The following is a 24,595-nucleotide window of genomic DNA, read 5'->3' on the forward strand; positions in this document are numbered from 1 at the left end:
GAACTTGTATCAAACATTGGTATGAACATTCACTTGGTGTTGTATACTTATATCTTCCCATTGTTATTTAAGAGTGCAATTGATCAGTTTCTTATTGGCATATATTCATCCTGTGCGGACTGCCTCGATATTGCCTGAAGTCACAAGCTTTATAACTGTACTGGGTCCGAGTCCCAGAGTGAACATCAATTATTAAAATGCTGAATAAGCAATCAAGTATCTTGACGAACTAATATTAGATTCAATTACTATTGTTCCTTGTTAGATACATTTTATTATCAGAAGGGGTTTTGTGGAGATTTAGTGTTTTCATAGTTGAAACCGCGAGTCAATTGAAGCTAGACCACCAGGGAAAACCTGGAAGCACTGGACGGCCATTTCGTCCTATTATGGGACTCCCTTCTGATAAATAATATAATCATATGCTCACTAGTGACTGACTTCGAGAAGTACATCCAGGAATTCTAGTGAGAAGCAGTGACCAGTGGAGTTCAAATCACGTCTGTCGTGAGATATCAACTCACTGAAGACAATTGGTGAACGGCTGCTCAATTTCGTGGATCCATGGTGGTCTAGTTTCAATTGACTCACGCTTTCAACTATGGAAGATATATATTTTCTGATGTCATGAGAATATAGGATATAAATAGTATAATGTAAGACGACAAATTATTCACTCAACCAGGTACGTTTATTTTTAACTTAATATTTCAATTACATGAAGAACAATACCATAGAAACAAGATATTTGAATCCAGCACCATTTACGTTCATCTATTAACACACACACACACACAAATACACCGTAGTTTTGAATTACTATATCCGAATTAATCAATAAATTATGTATATACACATATACAACAAGTAAATTGACATTAAACTAAGATAATTTTGATCGATTATGAAAATCTGTTATTATTATTAGAAATCACGTGATCATTTCACTGGATTCATGTATGTATAAATAGAGTTGCCAAGTGAAGAAAACAAAAAAATGGTGCGATGTCTCGTTTAGTTAAGTGTATATAATTGTACACCATGTAACTAAAATACAAAAATTCTATTTGTGTGTGTGTGTAAAATAGAAAAATTTCGAATAGTAATATCGGTTATAGAAAAGTAATGCTTAATCATTCCAAATATAAATATCTATTTTAAGTAAATAAACTAATATAATCTTAGTGGATAACGCGATGGCGTTTGAAGCGAATGGTACTGGGTTTGAGTCCTAGAGTGAACATCAACTGGGAGATGCAGGTACATTCGGCTGACGAGTTCCAAATAGGACGAAACGCGCGTCCTGAATTCCACTACTAGTCATTATCCATCTTTGCTTATAATGCTTATAAATTAAGGTTATATCGAGGCAATACGCACAGTATGCACATATGGCCAATAACAGACTGATCAATTGCAGTCCAAAACATCAATGGGAAGATTCAAACAAGCAATACTAAGTGAATTCAAACTTCACCCCATTGCACAAGCAAGTGGCTATCAGGACTCAGTGGCCGAGTGGATAACGCGATGGCGTTCGAAACGAAAGATATTGAGTTCGAGTCCCAGAGTGAACATCAACTGGGAGATGCAGGTACATCCAGCTGTTGAGTCCCGAATAGGATGAAACGCGCGTCCTGAATTCCACTGCTAGCCACTATCCATCTTTGCTTATAATCTTAGATGATATCTGTAAAATATTGTATTTTTGTTGAAAATTGAATTAATTAAAAGGAATAATCATTTAGAGAAAAGTTAGGACTGTTTTGTCTAATTTACTTTTGTTTTTAAAACATTCGTCTGTACAGAAGAATCTCATTTAAACAACCAGTGGATTTAGGGTTGATGCCAATTCTTTATCTGGTCATTCTTAATCTTCCAACTTTCCTTTATGCTAATAAATATAATACGTTGAAAGAGGTAGTTAGAGATCTGTAGTAATCATCATCAATACTTCGACCGGTTTAACATCATGTTTTATGCTTAAATTCAGAATTATTCACTTTACACAGGGGAGATGCTTTGACATCTGAAAGCATTCGAGTTGGTTGTTAGATAGTCAAAGAAAACTGGTATAAACTCTTTGTTTTGTGTTAGTTGGTATACACTATTAAATTGAGTCTGTATTGTTGATAGGTTTAGTTCTCTTACTGGGATTTGAATCTTGTGCATCGAAATCTCCACCCTAATCGGAGAGTCGCAATCCTCATACCTCAGTAGTGGCGTTTGTGATAGTGACCCAATATATATTCAGTTAAAAATCTCCAATATGGCACCAGTTCCATCAGGGTTACAAATATACTCTGCTACCTGGGTTTACAGAGTCCTACCTGTTGATATATCGTAACAGTTCAATGCCAAATGGTTTTAGTTATTTGACTGTGTCAAAGAGGATATGATATATGGGCAACAGTTCGTTCTGTTCTACTTTACGGCTGCAAAACGTGGCCATTAAGAGCAGAAGATACTCTTAAATTACCAGTGTTTGATCGCAGATGTCTTAGAAATATTGCTCGCATCTGATGGGATCACCGGGTAAGTAATAGTGAGGTTAGACACAGGGTATAAGGGAATGATGGTAAATCAGTCGATGAGGTTGTGAATGTTCATCGACTGAGATGGTTTGGCCATGAGTTACGTATGCCTCAACACCGATTAGAACAACACGTAATACTGACTAGTGTTGGAGATGGATGGAAGAAAGAGGTGGCCAAACCAAAACTTGGCATCAGTCCTTGAAGTCACTGACTTCTAGTCTGAGTCATGTTGGTAGATGTAAACTACTTGTTTGGGGTCTGTGTAACTATCGTAACCAATGCTTGGAGACCGGGTGACATGGCTCAGAATCAATCACAATGGCGTAGGTGTATACAATCTTTGTCTGCCCTTGAACCGTGAGATTAAAACTACTTTATACCTTTCTAAGAACTAACTCTTTCTTTCTGTATTGTATCCTTATACACAATCTTTCTTTTATATATTACTAAGATTGAAGTAACTAGTTCTATGAATTTGGTGTTCATCTTCTTGTGCTAATGAGGTGTGGCAACTTGGACCTATGTGTCCGGTCCTATGTTGTAGCTGACTGATTGACCGACTGACTAGGTGGCTTAAGTCAACTGACCAACATGTATATATATGGACTTTTATCATAATTCTAATCTAATCTGAATTATGATTTGTTTTTGGGAAGCAAAAAAACAAAGCATCACCTTAATCTGACCTATATGATATGATTGATAGAAGTTGACTAAAGAGAGGAAACTAACTGAAATATAATTAATATTATATAAGTATTGTCATATAATTTAAAGTTGAGTTTTTTTTTACGTTAATCACGTATAGCCATTAGAATCGATAAGAAAAATTAAGATAAGACTAAATAGAGGTATCCTGAAGGTCAACCAGTTACACTGTTTGTAACCAGATATCCCTGAAACTAATCAAAAGTGAATCAATACCATTCTGAGGTCATCTCAAAATATGTTTATGAATTTATATGAACTTATATAAACACGTACATAGGAAAGTTGTATTTGGAAAGAAGTGTAGTATTCACAAATGTGATTACTAAATATTAAACGGATAGTGGATACAACGTAAACATCACAATGAAGTTTAAAATAATTAACAATATTGAGCACCACATTTGAATTGGCAAAGCAAGGGAAGCATTTCTACAATTGAAGAACATATGGAACTCAAAACAACTGTCAACTAACTTCAAAGTGAGAATCTTCAATACGAACGTCAAGACAGTCCTACTGTACGCAGCTGAAACGTGGAGAACTACTACATCCATCGTCAAGAAGGTACAAGATTCACTGGCCAAATGCCATTAGCAACAGTGTTTTATGGGAGAGGACAAACCAGCTTCCAGCTCAAGAGGAAATTAGGAAAAGACGTTGGAAGTGGATAGGACATACATTAAGGAAATCACCAATGTGCATCACGAGGCAATCCCTAACTTGGAATCCGGAAGGGAAGCGGAAAAGAGGAAGACCAAAGAACACATTACACCGGGAAATAGAAGCAGATATGAAAAGGATGAATAAAAACTGGAAAGGATTGCCCAGGACAGAGTTGGATGGAGAATGCTGGTGGGTGGCCTATGCTTGTCCACGAGGAGTAACAGGCGTAAGTAAGCACCAATTTTACGATGTTTTCAAGAAACTATTGCCGTCAAGATCTTTCGACCTGACTTTGTGAGATTAACCACTTATTCCCATGATAAAATAGTTATATTATTTTAGTGTTTGTCAATTACACTACTTCTTTGTTCTGTTATAACTTAAAATAAGACAAATTTCACTGAAATTCACTTATTATGTTAATTTGAATTTTATGTGCTTTAATTGTTAATCATTTTTTAAGTTTATTTATATTCATTGTTTCTGTATTATCATTCGTAACTTCAACCTCTTCTCTAAATGACTCTATTTCCAGGATATAAATACTAATCATTCCTAACTATTGTGTGAAATATGTTGTTTCCTCTTGTTTTTCTCGTCGTTTTGAACTTCATTTAAACGCATAAATATTGGTACAAAGGGGCACCAGATACATATGCACCGCACAAATCTCATCCGATTTGCTTGAGGGCTATGATACTATCCAGGTGCCTAAACTGAAGCAGGTGGTTTTCTTAGGGGACCACACCCGGAAACTTTGACCTAAAGATCTGATCCACAAGGCAGTGGAGCATCGTAAGGAGATGCAGTCCCATGGTAGCCGATGACCAACAGTTGGTTCATACGCCATTCGTTCCTTCAGGATACTGGAGCCAGCCCATGTGCACCATTGGTTTGGAATCAGGGTTTTCCAACTCCCCTAGGTGAATGCGCCGTGTCCACCAACCCGGTTAAAGCGCCGGACATTTGCTTTTCGTCCTCTCAATTTCGTAAACAGCACCCCTACCCCGCCACGAGAAGGCAGTGAGTAGGACTTCCCTGGCAGAGGCTATATACGTGTGGCCATGTGAGAGGATTTCGAGAGAGAGAGAGTGAACTCTCCCCACTCTCGGCCATACTAGGGCATTCGGGGGCAAGGAGGAATTATTTCAACTAGTCTACAAATAACCCTACTGATTATCATTAATAAACATACTAATACACTTACAACAATATATCATTACAACTCTTAAAAAAAGTAGTATACATATACATTCTACAGTATATGGGTATGATAAACGGATACACGAGGTTTGGAAAATACAAAGGAAGATTATTATTGATAATAACAAGAAGAAGAATTGACATTTATGGATATTTTAGTCTGTATATTTTTTCTGAAAAAAAAGTGTGACAATATCGAAGCACGTTATACAAAATGTAAAATAGTCAAATAGATAAGCTACTAACACAAAAGTGTCATCGCACACGCAGAAATCAGATTAACCCGGAATATATATAGAGAGAGGATGTATCTCAATAAGTATGTAATGGTTAGTATACATTTTGACCGATGGGTTACTAGCTTGATTCAACAGTGACCAAATGTATAAAGTATCAAGAAGGGATTCGTCGTCAGTATTAATAATAATAATAATAATAATGTTAGCGCTTGAGTCGAAACCATACATATATAGTAGTAGTAGTAATAAAATAGAAATAAACCAAGAAAAATAAACGAAAACAACAACTGAAGGTATAAACATATGACATGATAAGAATTTACAACATGTAAGTTAATTGATATGATATTGTATGTATGTATGTTTGTATGTGATGGATACATCAATATCCAAAAATTCAAACACACACACACAGCATCACTACTATGAGATAAAACGCGTATTATCACTAGGGTTAGTGTATTCAACAAAAATAAATACATCAGAAAAGTTAAAACAACTTTCTAAAATAGTGTAATAATACAATATTTGTGTTGTTATAATAAGAATAAAAACATATAAAAAGGTTGGAGTGTGTAGGGCACATCAAAGCAGGGACGATAGTCAGGTGGTAAACAAGGAAGATGACAAGAAAAATAACAAAAAGAAAATAAAAAAGCTGATAGGATAAAAATTAAGACAGATTTGTCTATGTGTACACTAGGCGACGAGTTAGTGAGTGACAAAAAAAAGCCACAAATACGATGATAGTCAATTGCAAGAAGGTATCAAGAGGTGATGATTATAAGGAGGGGATAACTGTACGATCTGATAAGATAAATAAGTTTTCTTTTAAAAATAAAAGGATCAAAAGAGGAATTTCCCAATTCACAAGTAATACACAGAGCCGCCACCACCACCTTATATAATAGTTACAGAAAGACAAATGGTGAAATAATACAAGTTGATGAATGTTTACATTGAAAAATTAAAATAAACTGTGGAAGAAGAAGTAACTATGTATACATGTGTTTGCATTAGTGAATACACAGCTGTCCAAAACAATGACAATAGGGAATAAACAACAGAATCGAAAAAAATAATAATAAGGATACAAAACCAAACACAAGACAAAAAGCGGTAGGTAATACGGGTTCAATAGAATTGATAACTGTAATGAATACATAAATAGAAGAAAAATCTTTTTATAGAATGAATATAGATTGTTTGGTAATTAGGAACAAAATACAATCTACATTTTGTGTGTTTTGGCAAATGTCTAACGGATTAAATAGAACAATAGTACAAATATAACATAATCGTTTAATGAATTAAGGCACAATTTTCACACGACGGTATCTTTTGTGTTTATCATCAAGATGAATATGGTTAGGGGAAAAATGATCATCATTAGGATAAAAAGTTTGTAGGTCAAAAAACATACAAACAAACAAAACGATAAAAGATAAAATGACAATATGACAATCGATCAACAGAAAAACGCAAAAACAAACAAACAAACATGTGAACATGCACAAATACAACAGGCAAGAGACAAATACATTTTCTGTTGGACGAAAAAAAAAGAAAGATGTAATTTATTGTGGGAATACAGAAGCAGAGAGAAGGGTAGGAAGGGGAAGAATTATGCAAGCGTATTATTTAAAGGACAATCTTCAGATAGCATTATTCTCTGGAATATATATATATGATGGAATGTTTACAAATTTCACTTAAGCGAACCAGTGGTAAACACAACATATTTGACTAAATGAATAAACAATCAAATAAACAACTTATAGGATATACGAAATATTTGACAGATGTGTAAGCAACAAAGAACTTCAATCTGGTTCACGAAATTGACTGACTTCTTGAAAAATCATTTTTTTCAATTGTCTAACAGGTAAATTATCCAATTCTTCTTCAAAACTGAACGGTTTTTTAGCAACAGGCTAAAGCAAAGAGAGAGATTGGGGGGAGAAAATACATTATTATTATCAATAGAAAGCATACACTACTTCATTCTATTGGTCTCAAATAATAAAAGAAAAAATTAGAAGTAAGCGAGAATACTTTTCAACAAGAGAACGGCAAAGGCTAGTGAAGTAAAACCATCAGACTATATATAGAATTTACAGTGATATTCCAACGTCATCTCAACTCATTCGCTAGCGTTGATTGGTCGCAAAATGGACCAATCAGCTTGTTCCAACCTGATCTTGTTCAAGCGGGCTCCATCTTGCTAACAAAAATGTTAGACAGTAAACTATGTCGGTTAGTGACATTTTCGATGTAAGACTTAAAAGCAAGACATTAACAGTTTTCGACTTAATTTTTATCAACTATGAGTGATATTCAATAGCTTCAACTATGGGTAAATAAATGTGATTTGCACTGCCCGATAGTCAGTCAGTCACAACGTAGAACTTAGTACGCACGTACATCAGTCCGAGTTGCCCAATAGAATGTAAATTAAAGTCGATCAAGTGAGATTCGGACTTTTGATTTGATATTTTAAGATTGGTTAGCTTAAACAGTGAGCCTCTATTCGAAAATAAGAGATCATGAAATGCAGTGAGTACACACACACGTACGAAACACTGTTGTCCAAAAACGAAAGAGAGTAACGTACAAGACAAAAACATGGAGTGTAGTTTTTATTACAAACTGACTACCGTTAGAGAACCAATATAAGCCAAAAGCTACCGACAATTGTTTAGTCTCTGTTTAGGATGCTCTTCAGGGATGAAACTCAGGGCAATGGAGTTTTGTGACGATTATAAAACATTTAGACCAATAAGTTGAAATTCGGTGACCCATAATTTCAACTTCGGTCAATTTGTGATATAGCAGAACCCTTATTCAATTTGTCGATAAGTTACTGTTTCAAAAGATTGATTTCGAAGTCCCTGAACTACTATTCATATGAAGTGTTTACACAAATATATTTTCCTTCAGATTGGTTTTTTATCTTTACACATTTACTTTGTGGAGTATGACAATTTAAACTGGTGCACTTTATACTACGGGGACTTCAAGATTGTGTCAGTTTATCTATCTTTTAAAGATCTTACCCATAATCAATAATCAAGGCACATGTTATCGTAAATAGTTGACTTTGATCAACAATACTTTTATATTCGGTAAAAATAAAGCTTATGCATGTTTCAAAATAATATACTGGTAATTTATGCATTCCCTTATTAAAGCTGCCATTAACTTTCAACGACTAAGGTCTTTAGTATATATCTTACACATGACTAACCATCGCCTACCCTAAGATGTATTGCTGGCTGACAAAGGGATAGGTTGGGTGATTAACTAATGGTCTAAACTATTATAGTACGTGGAGTCTTCTTGGTCAGGGTCCGTGGAAGCTCGTCATCAAAGATTGGACTTGAGTATCACAAACGAAGTTCAAGCAGCAGTGGTGCAATCGCATTCAGTCTCTATTTCCCTCTAAAACCTCGATTAAAACTTAATCCCTAACTTTTCACTACTTGTGTCCATTTCTTTCTCTTGAACTATATTTCCCATTGCTTAGGTTGTTATTTGTCTCGATTATAATTCTCTACTAATTTTTATATCTTGATAATTTTCTCTGTCGTGCTGCGATAACTTGAACTGATACATGATCATTTAATGATGATAATGATTGGATTAACAACAAGTTCCAATATTATTGCAAAGAAAACCGTAACAATGAATATGTTAAAAACAATTCTAGTGTTAAACGTACAATCTAAAAAAGTGAGTTGTCAGTAACAAACCACCGAAATTAATTATCATCAAACATAAAAATCAAATATTGTTTAAAGCAACCTGTCAGATATGACTAAACACGAAAGCTGAAAGGGAACCATACTTTCGTCGACTATCGATACATCTGATTACCACCGGAGTTTAAGGTAAAAAAAAAATAAATGTCAAACAAAACTTTGGAGGTGAAAACGTTTTACTTATAACATTAACGATCTCACCTCATCACTAGGATCATAGTAATGTTCAAAATAAGGATGAGCTAAGGCTTCTTCAACGGTGATCCGTGTGGTTGGATTGAATGTTAATAAACGATCAAGCAGGTCGATTGCTGTGAATAAAAAACAAATAAAAGTCAAAAGAATGAAAGTTTTACAAACAAGAGAAGCCAAATAGATGACAGTTAGTTGGTCAAACGCAAAGTAGAAACCGGCACATGTGTACATTGGTTCAAGTTGCCATACCCAATAGCTCAGAGAGACGAAATTGTCAGACCAAATCCCAGAATAGTAGACGTAGTAACAGTGTTACTGGTAATAGAACATATTAGACTTAGATGATATAATTCGAGGACATGTAAATTAGAGAAATAAAAAAACATTATACGGGATTGAGAAACTTAGGATTTAAGGGAAGAAAAAAGTGAATGCATCTGCGTCATCTGAAGGGACGTCACAAAAAATTCATTCATATAGAAAAGTTGCAATTATTGTAGTCAGTTAAGTTATAAAAAGTTCTTCAACTCAAAACCTTAAGACACTTAATATATTCAGTTAATGATAGGAGTTGGAAGAAAATTTGGGTTTTGAAAGGATTTGAACTGGAGATATTCACACAAAATATTAAAGAATTGTATACGAAGTGAACTACAGTAGCAATATAATGGTACAATTTAGTAGCCATCGACTTATCCGTGTACTACACACCACAGATATTGTGTAAACACAAAGTAAATCAAGGCTCCAAGCTGAGTACATGAAGTTATCCATGGTAAATAAATTACAGTAACAGTTTGGATAAAAACGTAAATAATTCAGTGAAATTATTCCCTATACATTCTAGCAGATAGAGAAGGAAAAAGAATGCAAAATGGAGATAATAGGATGAATGCTACAAAGAAGTTTGATATATCTGATATTTACACACTTGACACTGAACTTTCTAACAGCCTTTTAGTCCTCCAGAAATCTCTTACATTGGAACCCTGAGCAGTAGATAAAAGGCGAGAGAAGCATCAAATGAAGTTTTACTTTTAATATTAGTTAAGGCCCAGAAAATAAGAGGACTAATATGTATAAGTGTGACCTGGATATCCTAGAATATAATATATAATACATTGCTTTATCTAGAACAGCTAAGGAAGTTTTTATTGGATGCTGGATTAGACGAAAGATTTTCAATCTTTTCTCAACTTTTGAAAACATTTTCAAATAAATTTTAAGGGCTCTCTACAGAAATAAGAAATTTTGTAGTTAAGGTTCAATTTTCATAATTTTATTGAAAAGACAGATGGATAGGAATATTTACTAATATTCTGTAATATTAATACCTATAAAGAGTTAAACATGATTATGACAACGAAGCAGTCAGTCAGTCACAATGTAGAACTTCGTCCGTACGTACATCAGTTCGAGTTGCCATACCATCAATCGATTTGCCATCCTTACCTAGTGCCCGTTTCCTAGCCCCCAAATGCCCTGGTATGGCCGAGAATGGGGAGAGTCCGCTCTCCCTCTTGAAATGCTCTCACATGGCCATACGTAATATAGCCTCTGACAGGGAACTCCTACACACTGCCTTCTCGTGGCATTACTGTTGTTTAAGAAATTGAGAGGACGGAAAGCGAATGTCCAGCGCTTTAACCGGGTTGGTGGAAATGCATCTCCTCACGATGCTCCACTGCCTTGTGGATCGGACCTTTAGGTCAAAGGCTCCGGGTGTGGCCCCTAAGAAAACCACCTGCTTCAGTTTGGGCACCTGAGCAGTATCACAGCCCTCACACAAATCTCATTTGATTTGTGGGGCGTATATGTATCTGGTACCCGTTTGCACCAATATTTATGTGTATAAATAATAAGATACCCATTTCCTAACAACTGCATTACTTACCCGGTGGTCCCAGGATATACGAGCAATGCCTCGAAAACACCTATAATCGAAAACTAGTAGCCTATGAATATCCTCTACTCTTATCGGCCATGTTTCACTGCCATAAAGTAGGACGGAACGAACTGCTGCACAGTAAATCCGTCCTTTGGTTGCTAGACGGATATCTCGCCTACGCCATAAATGACGCAAGTTGGCGAAAGCTAGACGAGCCTTCTGTATCCGTGCTGAGATTTCGTCACACACCAGACCACAAGGGCTGATGAAACCCCCAAGATAAGTGAAGCGGTCAACACGCTCAACTACTTCACTGCCTACCATTAGTTCAGGTGCCGATACAACCCAATCCTGAAGTAACATTTTGCACTTCGAGAGGGAGAATCGCATCCCGAACAATGAAACAATGGTTTGGAAGTTAATAGCATTTACTTTTTAACAAATCTATTGCATATTTGGTCTTCATTTATATACTTTGACTTGAGTAGTCAGATATTAGCACTAGACCTTAAATAACTAATGTGGTTCGAAGACGAATCTATACATATTTAGCTGATAAATGAGTTACATAAACTTGATGAAGTCAGGTTGTACACTAACGTGACTCAATACATAAACAACATCACGGAATTCACAAGCATAATACATGAAAAATAAAGAGAATAAGATTCCTTGACTGTTGTGATATATAAGTACAGTTAGTCAGTAACATGTGATATATGCATATATAATACGTGACCTAAAATCTCATTAGTATCCTGATTGTTTTTCCATTGTAATACGCCTATATAGTACAATAGTTAAAGTTAATAAAACCCTAAGCAATATGTAAGACACATAGCATTAAATCAACCAATATAAAAAAACTTGACCTTTCAAAATACTTCAGACTGTCGCATAAAATTATGACAATTTACATGACAACAATAATGATAATAAAACATTTGTGGTCGGATTTGTTTAGCTAGAATGTTTATTATGAGAAAATTTTCTACACGCTAAGCTCTATAATGGGGCGGATACTGAACAAATTTGTACTTTTGGAACTGTCTGATGTCTTGTTGTCCCATAAAAGTTATCGGCCAGGCAAATGGAACCATGGAAAATAAGTGTTGAGATTTATGTCGAACTTAATTCAAGGTCAATTGTGCCAATTCAAGCGTACAACTGGACAAAGCTTAGGATGTTAGGTTATAGATGAGATAATGCATGTGGGGTAGAGAAACATCACAGAATTCTTATCAGTGAATCTTATTAAATGATATTGATTAACGTAAACCTCATTTATCATGTTAAGATGGATTTCGAAGACATAGGTGATTATATTATCACATGAATATGAAGAACATAACAAAGAACTGACTTTTAGCATCCGCCGAAGGATAAATATCTTTCCATGATTTACGAGGATTATTTTTAAACTTTTCCACGAAGCTCCGAGCCTGTATAAAGAAAAATTAAATGGTTTAGAACGAAAGAAGAATTTGAGAGATAAAAAACTATTTTACTGAGGGAGAAAAGCTACTATTAAGCATAGTTCATTTATTTTATTCATATATATAAATTGTTAAAATGGTGTATTGGTGAACAAAACATTGGTAAATCTATTCAACAGAACTAAATAAAGTGAATAGGATAATACTAAACTGAAGAACTTAGAGAAACATTAAGAATGTGTGAATTTGGTTGGTTACCACTGATTTACAGCTATGTCACGTAAGATCTTCAATAACAGAGTAGGATAATATCGCGAACTAAAAATCAAGAAATCATCATTCCTCGACTATTAACTCTTCAGACAGTCGTTTATATTCAATGTAGAACCTGACACAAATGTATGTAGCTTCTATCAATCACCTGTTTAGCAGTTTTTAACCTTATCGCCAACCAACCCTAAAGTTGGTCAACACAGGACTTCTGGATAGATTGACTAAGTGTGTGTAACACACGTTCTAAAAATGTTTAATATATCAACATTTATATCTATCAAATGTGTATGTTTCCTTATATACAACCTATATTTTATATATTACCACCACTAAATTAACTACTTCTATGAATCCGGTGTTCATCTTGTTGTGCTAACGAGATATGGCAACTTGGACCCATGCATATATGTGCCTGGTCCTACGTTGTAGCTGACTGACTATCTATGTTTCTATACTGAGATAACAAAACAGACAATAATAAATAGATGAAAAACAAACAGGTATCGAATGATATATGTTTTTTCTATAGTATGAAGTTATCATTTAATGACTGCAACGGAATAGTCACAAAAAAACTTGACCTATTCGGTTGAAAATATTACTACGAATTTGTTAACATCATAATAACGAGTAGAGAAATTAGAGTCTTCAGTAAGTCAAATCTAAATAATTAAACTATGAAACCAAAGAAATCCACCTACGATCCTGTTACTTGCATTAAACAAAAGATACATAAATTACATCTAATATGATTGAATGAAGTTAAATCATATTAATAGATGATAACTTGGCTTTTATTTACATGACTAACAAGTAAGCATATGATTAAAAAAACTGACCTTATCATTTACTATCCAAACTTGATCTTCACGACTTGGTGATCCTAAAACTCCTAAGATAAGGGTTAGTTGTTCAACATCTGGTAGAAGTATAAGATAAGGAATTTAACCATTTGAAGCGAAAGTTACTACATTCGAGTTTCAGTGTGAACATCACCACTGGGATATGACAGTTAAATCCAGCTGATGAATCTCAAATAAGATAAAACATACATTCCAGATTCCACTACTAGCTATCATTTGACTTTAATAGAAATATAATTTAGTTGAGTGGTTTATAAAGACTAATTTAGCTTGACGTCAAACTTTACTGTGGACTGAAAACAGATGAAATGTTGCTCAATTGCATCAAGAACCAGTCCAGTATCGAAATGACATTAGATGGTTATTGTGTTGAATAACGAATTGAAGTTTAAAAAATGTAGATTACTACATTCTGAACTACTGACCATGGTAAATAAATTACATACTCAAAAACGTTAGTTTTGATCTCGATAACTCGTAAAGGGTAATGGGTACGCAATGATAACATACCTTAAACTAAGATGGAACATCTGTAGTTCAATACTCTCTAATTCCTCAGGGTTGTTTAGTTGACGCTAGTTCATAACGAAGACTACCTTTAAGTTATAAATGTAAATGGTAAAACATTTCTTTCCTAATCGAGTGTAATTCTAAAAATTATATCTAATCACATGGCAACAGCCTGTTCATCGGCAAATACACATATATTATAATACTTATTTCATTTTAGTCCCATTATTCTTGTCACAACTGAAAAAGTATATATACATATCACAATGGCATGAATAACACCATTAGCAGAAGTCATAAGATAATTAATTTCAGATACTAAACTATTCAAATTCCTCATATCTCTCTTCATATACTTATTTCTTGTTTGTTGGTAATTTTTAAGAGTATCACGAAATTTAATATGTAAAACTAATGGATTACTTACTGCTAACCTAAATTCTAAATCAGTCAGTCAGCTAATGATGTACTGTATAGATTATCGTCCCCAAATGCCCTGGTAAGGCCGAGAGTGAGGAGACTTCGATCTCCCTCTCGAAATTCTCTCACATGGCCATGAGTATATAGCTTCTGCCAGGGAAGTACTACTCACTGACTTCTTGTGGCGGGGTGGGGGTGCTGTTTACGAAATTGAGAGGACGAAAAGCGAATATCCGGCGCTTTAACCGGGTTGGTGGACACGGCGTATCCACCTAGGGGAGTTGGAAAACCCTGATTCCAAACCAATGGTGCACATGGGCTCCAGTATCCTGACGGAACAAATGGCGTATGAACCAATCGTTGGTCACCGGCTACCATGGGACTGCATCTCCTCACGATGCTCCACTGCCTTGTGGGTTAGAACTTTAGGTCAAAGGCTCCGGGTGTGGTCCCCTAAGAAAACCACCTGCTTCAGTTTGGGAACCTGGACAGTATCACAGCCCTCAAGCAAATCGGATGAGATTTGTGTGGCGAATATGTATCTGGTGCTTCCTTGTACCAATATTTATGTGTTTAAATAAAATAAAAAATAAAAGTATAGATTATCAATTTATGAGATATTATTATCTACTACTTGTGTTGAATGGATTTTTATCTAAATATTATACAAATACTACTGAAATAATGGATAACTTACAAAGAAATTAATAATCACTGTCTAGACACTCACAAGACTAGATTAGACATTTTGAAACCTCTGTCTACAACTTCAGCTCAAAATCTGAACGGTAGCATAGAAACCTAAGTCAATAGACTATTAAAACATAGTACTAGTCACGAGTTTGTTTTTCTTCAAGACAATAATACTATCGCATCATTTGTAATTAAGAATATTTTAGATTCATAAAATGTACAATGTACAATGGTATATGTGCTTGAATAAGGATAACTGAAATAATATTCATTATCATTATTATTAAGCAACAACAAATAGAGCCTTTCAACTAACAAAAAACACGTCATGAGTTCAAATATACTATCAAAGCCTGCCAAGAACGTCACTTCCTTAATTGAATGCGAATTTATCATCTGACAAGACAAATGAAAACACTAGTTATACTCATAGACATGATCTGAACAAAGTGTAGAAAAATTGTAAAAAAAAGGATACAATGTTTTCCGGGGAACAATGGTCGACGATTTAGCATTTCACCAAAAATGCAACCTACAGACCAAATATCAATAGCCTTTGTATAGCTTTTTGAGCTGAGCATAATTTCTGGGGCTCTATACCATCGTGTAGCAACGTATTCGGTAAGCATGCCCATATGATCATGCTCAGGATCGTTAACTCGAGCCAATCCAAAGTCACAGATCTAAATGATGGGGAAAAAAATTAAAAAAAGATTTATTTATCACGAGTTCATACTTGTCGCAAATCAATGTTATTCTAAGTAAAAAAAACAAGAGAGAACTTTCCAAGACATTTCCCACGTTAAAATCCAGTAATCTGGCTGCCAACTTTTAGGAAGTGTTAGATTATTCAAAAATGAAAGTACATATATTTTAATGACATTCTAATAACATATACGTTAGGAGCGTTTTTTTCACAAAAACATTAGGGAGGAAGTGAATATACATGGGCTAGCACCAAATTAGTGAATAAAACTACTTCATTGAGTGAACAAATTTCAAAACGCAAACTGTAAATAGGCATCTGGGTCCTCTGGAAAAATGCGACATAATTTCATTGAGATCATGAACCGACTAGTGTTAGACCACCATCGAGAACCTGCAAGCACTGGACGACCGTTTTTCCGTAGTATGGGACTATTCAGCAGTGTGCATCCACGACTCCATCGCAGGGAATCGAACCCAGAATCTTCGATCTCGCGCACGAATGATTTGCCTCTAGATCACTGAGTCGACATCCAACTGTGCTGATCCTCAACTTCAATCCATGACCAGTAGAGTTCAACCGTGTCCAGTGTGAGGCAATTACTCACTGAAGACAATGGAAAATGGTTGCGAAATATGAAGTATCGGATGAAGTTAGACATCAACACAGTTGGATGACGGCTTAGTGGTCTAGAGGCTAAGCATTCGTGCGCGGGACTGAAGATCCTGGGTTCGATCCCCTGTGATGGGTACGTGGATGCACACTGCTGAGTCCCATACTAGGAAGAGACGGTCGTCCAGTGCTTGCAAGTTCTCAATGGTGGTTTAAAATCTGAAGGTTCATGATTTCAATGAAACTCAACAATCTCCACAACCTTATACTAACAATTATAACAGGATTTTTGGATATTATTGATATGTGACTATTCACGTTGCTTTATTGTCTTGTAAATATTAAGGCTTCTACCCAAATACTTAAATTTTGTATACTTTGAAACTGATTTTAAGGTTTGAATACATATCTTCCGAAAATCAGGTTAGTTGAAAAAATAAGAACAAACAAACTGTATGGGGCGGAAACCTGGAGAACAACGAAGGTCGTCATCCAGAAGATACAGGTGTTTGTCAACAGTTGTCTACGCAAAATACTTCGGATCCGTTGGCCAGACACTATCAGCAACAAACTACTGTGGGAGAGAACAAACCAGATTCCAGTGGAGGAAGAAATCAGGAAGAAGCACTGGAAGTGAATAGGACACTCATTGAAGAAATCACCCAACTGAGTCACAAGGCAAGCCCCCACACGGAATACTGAAGGTCAAAGGAGAAGAGGAAGACCAAAGAACACATTACGCCGAGAAAGAGAGACAGACATGAGAAGAATGAAGAAAAGTTGGATAGAACTAGAAAGGAAGGCCCAGGACAGAGTGTGTTGGAGAATGCTGGTCGGTGGCTTATGCTCCATTGGGGGTAACAGGCGTAAGTAAGTAAGAACAAACAAAAGGATTATAAAGACTACGGTGTATTTATTGGAGTCTCTTAGAAACTTTCACTTCAAAAAACAAATAACATGATGCTCATTTTCAGGCATGCTAGTCAACTGTTAAGCGGCGACCTAATGGTTAAAGCACTTGAACTTTAACCAATTGGTCGAAGGTTTGAACCAAACTTTACATACATTGATCTACCAAACTAAGTGGTATAACCAGACCTCAAACAGACGGCATGAGTGGTGGAGTAAATGAAAATGTAATAGAAATATGAGATACATGTTAGTAAAAAAATACTTGAGTCAGGTTATTATTATTATTTGGTACCAAGAAGCAAATATCAATTGATGAAAGTCAGTAACAAAGCACAGGTGTACGTATATGAGAAACACTTAACATGGAAAAAAGGTAGTTCTTGGATTAGGGAACCAAAGTATTCGGAGCGGGCTTAGAACATGTGACACAATGGTTAGATGTTGAGTGTTTTGAGCAATAAGCTACAAAAAACAAGCGAGAATGCTGCAAAATTACCATAACTCTGTCTAGGGATTTCTGATATCAGATCCTAACTCAACAAAAATACCTAATTGACCGATGTATTTAATATATGAACGAGTCCCAACTAGCAAAAAACCGAAGTTCAAGGGTTTCTGACCACAATCATGCCACATCAAAACAAAGTACGTTGTGAAATCAAGTCACTTCATTTAGCGGCTATACTGCAAATTTGATCCACGGAATCTAACTGGTGGTAAGAATTAGGAGACACAACCCTAGCTGCTACTACTACTACTTAGTAATCGATTAGTGTAATATATTCCATGTCTATTTACACATTACCTGACTTCAGAATGAGTTGAACGGTCTTCCTACTGAATGCAACCATTCAGAAGTAATGGTGACTACAAGCTCACTCCACAGATATCCTCAGCTGTTGAAAACCGGGTTTCACAAGTGTAAGACAGAACTGCCTTTTCGAGTATCACATACTTAGGTCATAGAAAGCTACAGGTATCAGGTTAGATCAAGTCATTGTAGTATTTTTATGAAAGAGTAGACCCTGCCTATCATATTATTGTCCACACTCATACAACTCAGATACACAAACATTCACTTATCTCCAACACTTCACAACAAGGAGTGAAGACACTAGATTTTTGTAGTTTTAAAGAAGTATTAAACACGTAAATGATATAAATTACATGGGATATTTAAGGGGATTAAATATGGTAATAAATATATCAGTCATTTTGAATTATTTTAAAAACAAACAAGAAATATTAAAATGTGCTGATTCCATTTTAATAGGTACTGTTTAATTTTCTTTCTAAATAAGTGAGTTTAAAAGTGCATTTTACAGCACAGCACCTTATTTTACTCTCCTATTCTATAGAAGCTTATTTACTTTACATAAATGAATACAACCCTCCCGAAAATTCTAGGTAATAATACTAAATAAAGTGATGCATTGACAAGTTAATCCACTCAATTTCGAGCTATTTTTATAAATGCTAATGATACTATCCAATTTCCCAAATCGAACACGTGAAATGAACTTTAAGTACAACACCACCACAACTACTCATAAGTGGTAATCTATCTGCGTTTATGATAAATCATCATCAAGCTCTTCAAAAAGTAACAATATATTGCAACACTTTCTGAATTGCTACCCCAAATAGTTAATTATGATGCTAAAGCTGTGGATTATTGATTACGTTACAAAACTCGTAACCATTAGTGAATTTGAGGCTTATTTTGTTCATTAAACCATATGCAATGAGATTTTACGAATGACTCTCAAACTAGGTATGTGACAGCTTGTTCAGGCATTCAGTCAGCCGCAAACGACGGTGGTATTTGTAAAGGTATGTAACGACCTAAGTGACTATATTATATCAACACAATGGGAGAAATTAATGCGATGAGAAGCAAATAGGCAGAAGTATTAATACTCACTAATTTAATCGAGAAATAAAATGTATAGAACAACATAAAATCTCAAGATTTAAAGTAAAATAAAAATTCAATATATTGGCACCACCGCAACCAATCTCGTTGCATCACTTAGGGTCATCCGTTATTGGTTACGATTATCATGAGGACTCCAACTAGGAAATTTGCCCCTCACTACAAGTCTTAGACCAACAATCGATGACTTCATGAACTAATGTCTTGTTTTGACTTGGGTGCATCTTTTTTCTTTGAACCTACTTTCAAGCCAAGACGGATGGTGAGTGGGTAAGCATAACATATTTTTCAGCAACTTTAGTAAACGGAGATTTGTTGTTTCATCAACTGAATTACGACCACTATCTATTAATTCAACTCTATTCTCGTTATTATTCACTAGTTGGTTTCAACGTATGGGACCAGCGAATTGAATGTGCCTACCGGTAAATAGTAAAACATAAACCTGTGGGTGCTTATTGGGTTACAGGATGACTGCTATTCATGCACAAATTGCTCACCTTTAGATCACAGCTTGCATTTAACAATAAATTAGATGGCTTTAAATCACGGTGTAGAACATTTGCAGAATGAATGTATTTGAGACCTAAACAAAATACAGAAGATAATAAAATTAGCTCGGAGAGCGATTTTTTTTACCTCGGAGCACTTGATACAAAAAATAGCAAGTATGTTCTCCTGACAACTCTTGTGTTTTTAGTAATTTATACAAATCAGTGTCCATTAGTGTTTGGATGATATAACTGAAATTTAGGGAAAAATGGTTAGATAAAGCAAACAAACTTACACATCCTTCATATCCTCTAATGTGTTTCCGACTAGTATAATATTTTTGATATCAATTATCTGGATAAGACAAAAAAGAGATTGAGCTTTGATTAATATGATTTTGAAGAAAATCTAACTATGAATCATGTCCACAAACAGCAGAATCAGATGCTGACGAAAAATAAGTGAATTGCAACAGTTGATATGGATGGAAATCTTAGAGGCATTGTTCAAGTTTAATGTATCCTAATCTGACAACCTTTACATTCAGTTTACTGCAACGATTAACCTTCTGCGAGTAATAAACAGATAACTGTGACTTCCGTAACTGATGAAAGCAACACTTTTTATACCACTTGTAAAACCCTTAAAATGAGTAGTTAGTGGGGCAGACAGACAGACAGTGATGATCAACGTAAAGTTCGGTATATATGTAGGTCGGCTCAAGTTACCAAGCTACGACAGGATGACGAGATAAGTTCTAGAAAATGAATATCGGGTGATGAATCGAAATAATGTAGCAGAAATAATGACAGTATAAAGGCCGAACACTGAAAATACGATTCAAAAGGCATATATGAAAGAATACTGGCGCATATATATCCGGTGCCCCCTTGTACCAATATTTATGTGTTTAAATAAACAAATAATAAATACTAGAACTCAAGAACAACATTAGGAGTGAATATATCTACACTGTTGTGACTGATTTTGAGTCATATTATCTGACACCAACAACTGGTCCCAAAAAGGTCTTAGTAAAATTTTGAGTTGAGACAGTTTATGTCAGACTGTGAGATCGATAAGAGGAATTATAGGGCAACGGAAATCACGGTTATAATAACTGAATAAAAATAGGGGCGAAAACCACGCATTCCACCATAATTCTTTAATTGTAAATACTAAACTGTGAAATAGGTGTCAGTTCCGAGTGATTCGAATTCATGCCATTTCACCATATTTTTTAATTAATTATTTATTTAAATACAAACACTGGTACCAGGAGGCACCAAATACATATGCGCCACACTTCGTTATTTGATTTATGTGAGGGCTGGAATACTTCCCGTATGCCAAAACCGGAGCAAGTGGTTTTCTTAGGGGGCCACTCTTCGAGCCTTTGACCTAGACGTCTAGTCCGCAAGGCAGTGGAGCAACGTTAGGAGATTCAGTCCCATGGTAGCCGGTGACCAACGATTGATTCATACGCCATTTGTTCCCTTAGGATACTGGAGCCCATGTGCACCATTGGTTTGGAATCAGGGTTTTCCAAATCACTTAAGTGGACCCTCCATATCCACCGACCCGATTGAAGCGCCGGACATTCGATTTTTGTCCTCTTAATTTCGTAAGCAACAACCCCGCCGGGAGGCGATGAGTAGGACTTCCCTGACAGTGGCTGCATATGCGTGGCCATGCGAGAATATTTCAAGGAACAGTTGACTCTCCCCACCCTCAGCCGTATCAGATCATTAGAGGGTATTTCTTAACTAAAACCTAATCTAGTCTGACCGTCAGGAAGTCACTAATTTCACGTAAGGCATGTCATTTGAATTTTAGCTTTCTACCTTTGTTATCATTTCTCTATACCACTTTTTATCGTTCACCTCTAGACAACATACAGAGAACACTGAACGATCACAAGCTATACAATATCGTCTAATATTTGTATTTAAGGTGACCTTTCCAGCATTGTGGGTGAAAAATGGGCGAACACCCAGCTTTATCAAGACACTTGGGAACACCTGGGATCACAACAAAGGAATTCTATTACCTTAATAAATACCTTGGAAATTAGGGGCGCAGTAAAGAACTCTTAACTGCTATTTGAAGACTTCAGACTTCCGACAGATATGAGGATAACTTAAGGATATTATCTAGATACATTTAGGCAAGCAAGAATATTTTCGCCGGAATAGGAGAACAGGAGCTTCAGATAGTCGCTGTAAATCCTGATGAGTATTATGCTTTTAATACACAAGCTTTCAAAACATATGAACTTAGTTTCATTTGAAGACAAACTTGAACGAAAATAACTGTGAACGCAATAGCAACCAGACTATAAGAGACGGCCAAAGTGTAAAATCTCAATATCTTGATGCAATGTAAAGTTTATCTATACTTTTAATAACGCAAACTAAAGATCAGGTTACTACACATTACCAAGAGCTTTAACAAAAACAAAAGCAAACCATAGCTGAACATACATTTTCATGGGAAAATCCAAGAAGAATCTTCAACTCCCGATATGTTCGCTGGCAGAATGTTTGATGTTCAAATGGTGAGGTCTTCTTAATGGCAACTTTTTCACCCCTTACGGTATCGAAAGCATCACTGATACGTACGTGAATAATAACTGATAAGACTTACACAACCATTCCATACGCTCCTTCTCCGATATAATTTAGGTCAGTATAACGAGGGGATACTTCAAAAACCTGATTCTTTATTATAACACGCACCATCTCAGAATCTAGTGTATCTACCGCTCTGTGTTTCGACCTACAACATAGCATAGAAGAACAAATAGGTCTACGAAGTGACGAATAAAAACACACTACCACGATATACATTGAACTTCATTAGCCAGGAATAGTGAACTTTTGTTTCGACAGTAAACTGTTATTGGTTATAAGTGAGTGTGGTCCTATTCAGACTATAGAGATATCAAGTTGCTCAACATTTTAAAGACGGGGATGGTTTTTGTATTATTGTGAAGTAGCTTCTTTTTCTCTTTTAACCTAAAATGAGAAGTTTCGTCCTCGGTTTAATAATTTTTTCCGCCTGTTTCTTGACAACTTTCGGTTTCTTAGAGTGTGATTTAGCCAGATTTGTTTACTAAGGACAGAAGGCCTACAGCCCGTGTTATTTTGTTCTATTATTCTTCTGTGAGTGTCCAGTCTTCTCTTTAATGAATCAGTTAAAGGTACGGACACCACTGTTTCGATAAACAGGTTCCAAGAATTGATGACTCAGTGTGAAGACCTGTATGCCACGGGTATTTTGTTCGTTCTTGGCTCTTTTACTCGCCTGCTACGTCATCTGAAGTGTCCTGATCTAGTAGGTAGAAAGAGAGGATATATTAAGTCCAAAATAACTTCCTGGTATTCAATACATCAAAGTCAGATCTGCGACAGGACAAAGTAAAGAGGTCTAGCTTTTCAAGTCGTTTTTCCCAACGTATTTTGAAATTCCAGCGATCTACAAACATAGCACAAGCTTTCCAATGGCTTCCACAGATTTTCGGGCTCAAGTTCCGTACCTGTTGTAATAGCTGGTTATTATTGTAGGGACAGTGAAATGCGATTGTGCCCTGAGCAAATCATCCGCCAGTCGAGTCGCCAAATATCAAATAATTTGTCGACCGACATCAACACCACAGACAACCAGAGAGCTTAAATTAGTTTCACGCCATGGCATGGGTCGTAAAGCCGTGATCGCACTCTGTTTTTTGTACCTACTCCTACTAATATAATAGTTACTTCATTTGTGTTGTACACTTATCAAGGTAACCATAGCACATGGATACGACGAATGGGCAATGGACGTTATCTAGTAACCGCATATTGCGGCCTGAATGTAAGCTAGGAGATCACACGATTGCCATCAAGTTACAGTAATCTTCCAATCGTCAATACAGATCACCTACGTTAATAATCTGCATGGTCAATGGTGTGGCTGATGTTTTTGTTTATTCTCTGCTGAACAGAGAATACAACTTGGTGATTCCGATAGACAGTGTATCGATTTAACGTACACTGTGTTTATAAACATTTGAAAGTGAAATTATTGGCCATTGTTGTTGACGAGGCAAGTTATCGTCTTTGTAGCCTGTGTATTTTCTCTCAAAATTGATAGATGGGATTACGTACATTTGTAGAATTATAGTCTACTTCGGCATTAATACTATTATAATAATAGATCGAACCCCCAAAATGTAGATTTGTCATGATGTGGCTACCTAATCCATGAATTCTTACACGAAAGTCACATCATTCTCTACACTGAATAATCTTATCGCGACGATCAACAGTGTGACGTCTAGCGCTTTTGAAAAAACGTATTTAGGCTGGGAAGAGAGTAATATATTTGGTACATAAACCAAGAGGTTATAGTGGCTTCGTCTGTTTGGCAGATTCATGCCATTTCAATTCTTTCTTGCCGCGTTCACCATAACCGACCTTCTTTAAATGTTATATGTCAATCTACCCAGTAATTGTAAGTTCAGCTTTGGGAATCATGTGGTTAGTACCCGATACCACTATGCGT

At 35.7% G+C, this 24,595-nt stretch overlaps 1 protein-coding gene across 1 annotated transcript; it reads right to left on the bottom strand.

The window, feature by feature from the left end:
• Positions 1–5,116: 5,116 nt before the first annotated feature.
• On the bottom strand, positions 5,117–22,791 carry Smp_047900 (serine/threonine kinase; the record flags this gene model as incomplete). Its single annotated transcript, XM_018796354.1, has 6 exons — positions 5,117–7,287; positions 9,316–9,425; positions 20,198–20,301; positions 20,346–20,404; positions 22,534–22,660; positions 22,697–22,791. 6 exons carry the CDS (start codon positions 22,789–22,791, stop codon positions 7,177–7,179), a joined length of 606 nt encoding a protein of 201 aa, XP_018650575.1. The 3' UTR covers positions 5,117–7,176.
• Positions 22,792–24,595: the final 1,804 nt, after the last annotated feature.

The sequence above is a fragment of the Schistosoma mansoni genome, chromosome 2, assembly GCF_000237925.1.
Source record: "Schistosoma mansoni strain Puerto Rico chromosome 2, complete genome".
Lineage (NCBI taxonomy): Eukaryota > Metazoa > Platyhelminthes > Trematoda > Strigeidida > Schistosomatidae > Schistosoma > Schistosoma mansoni.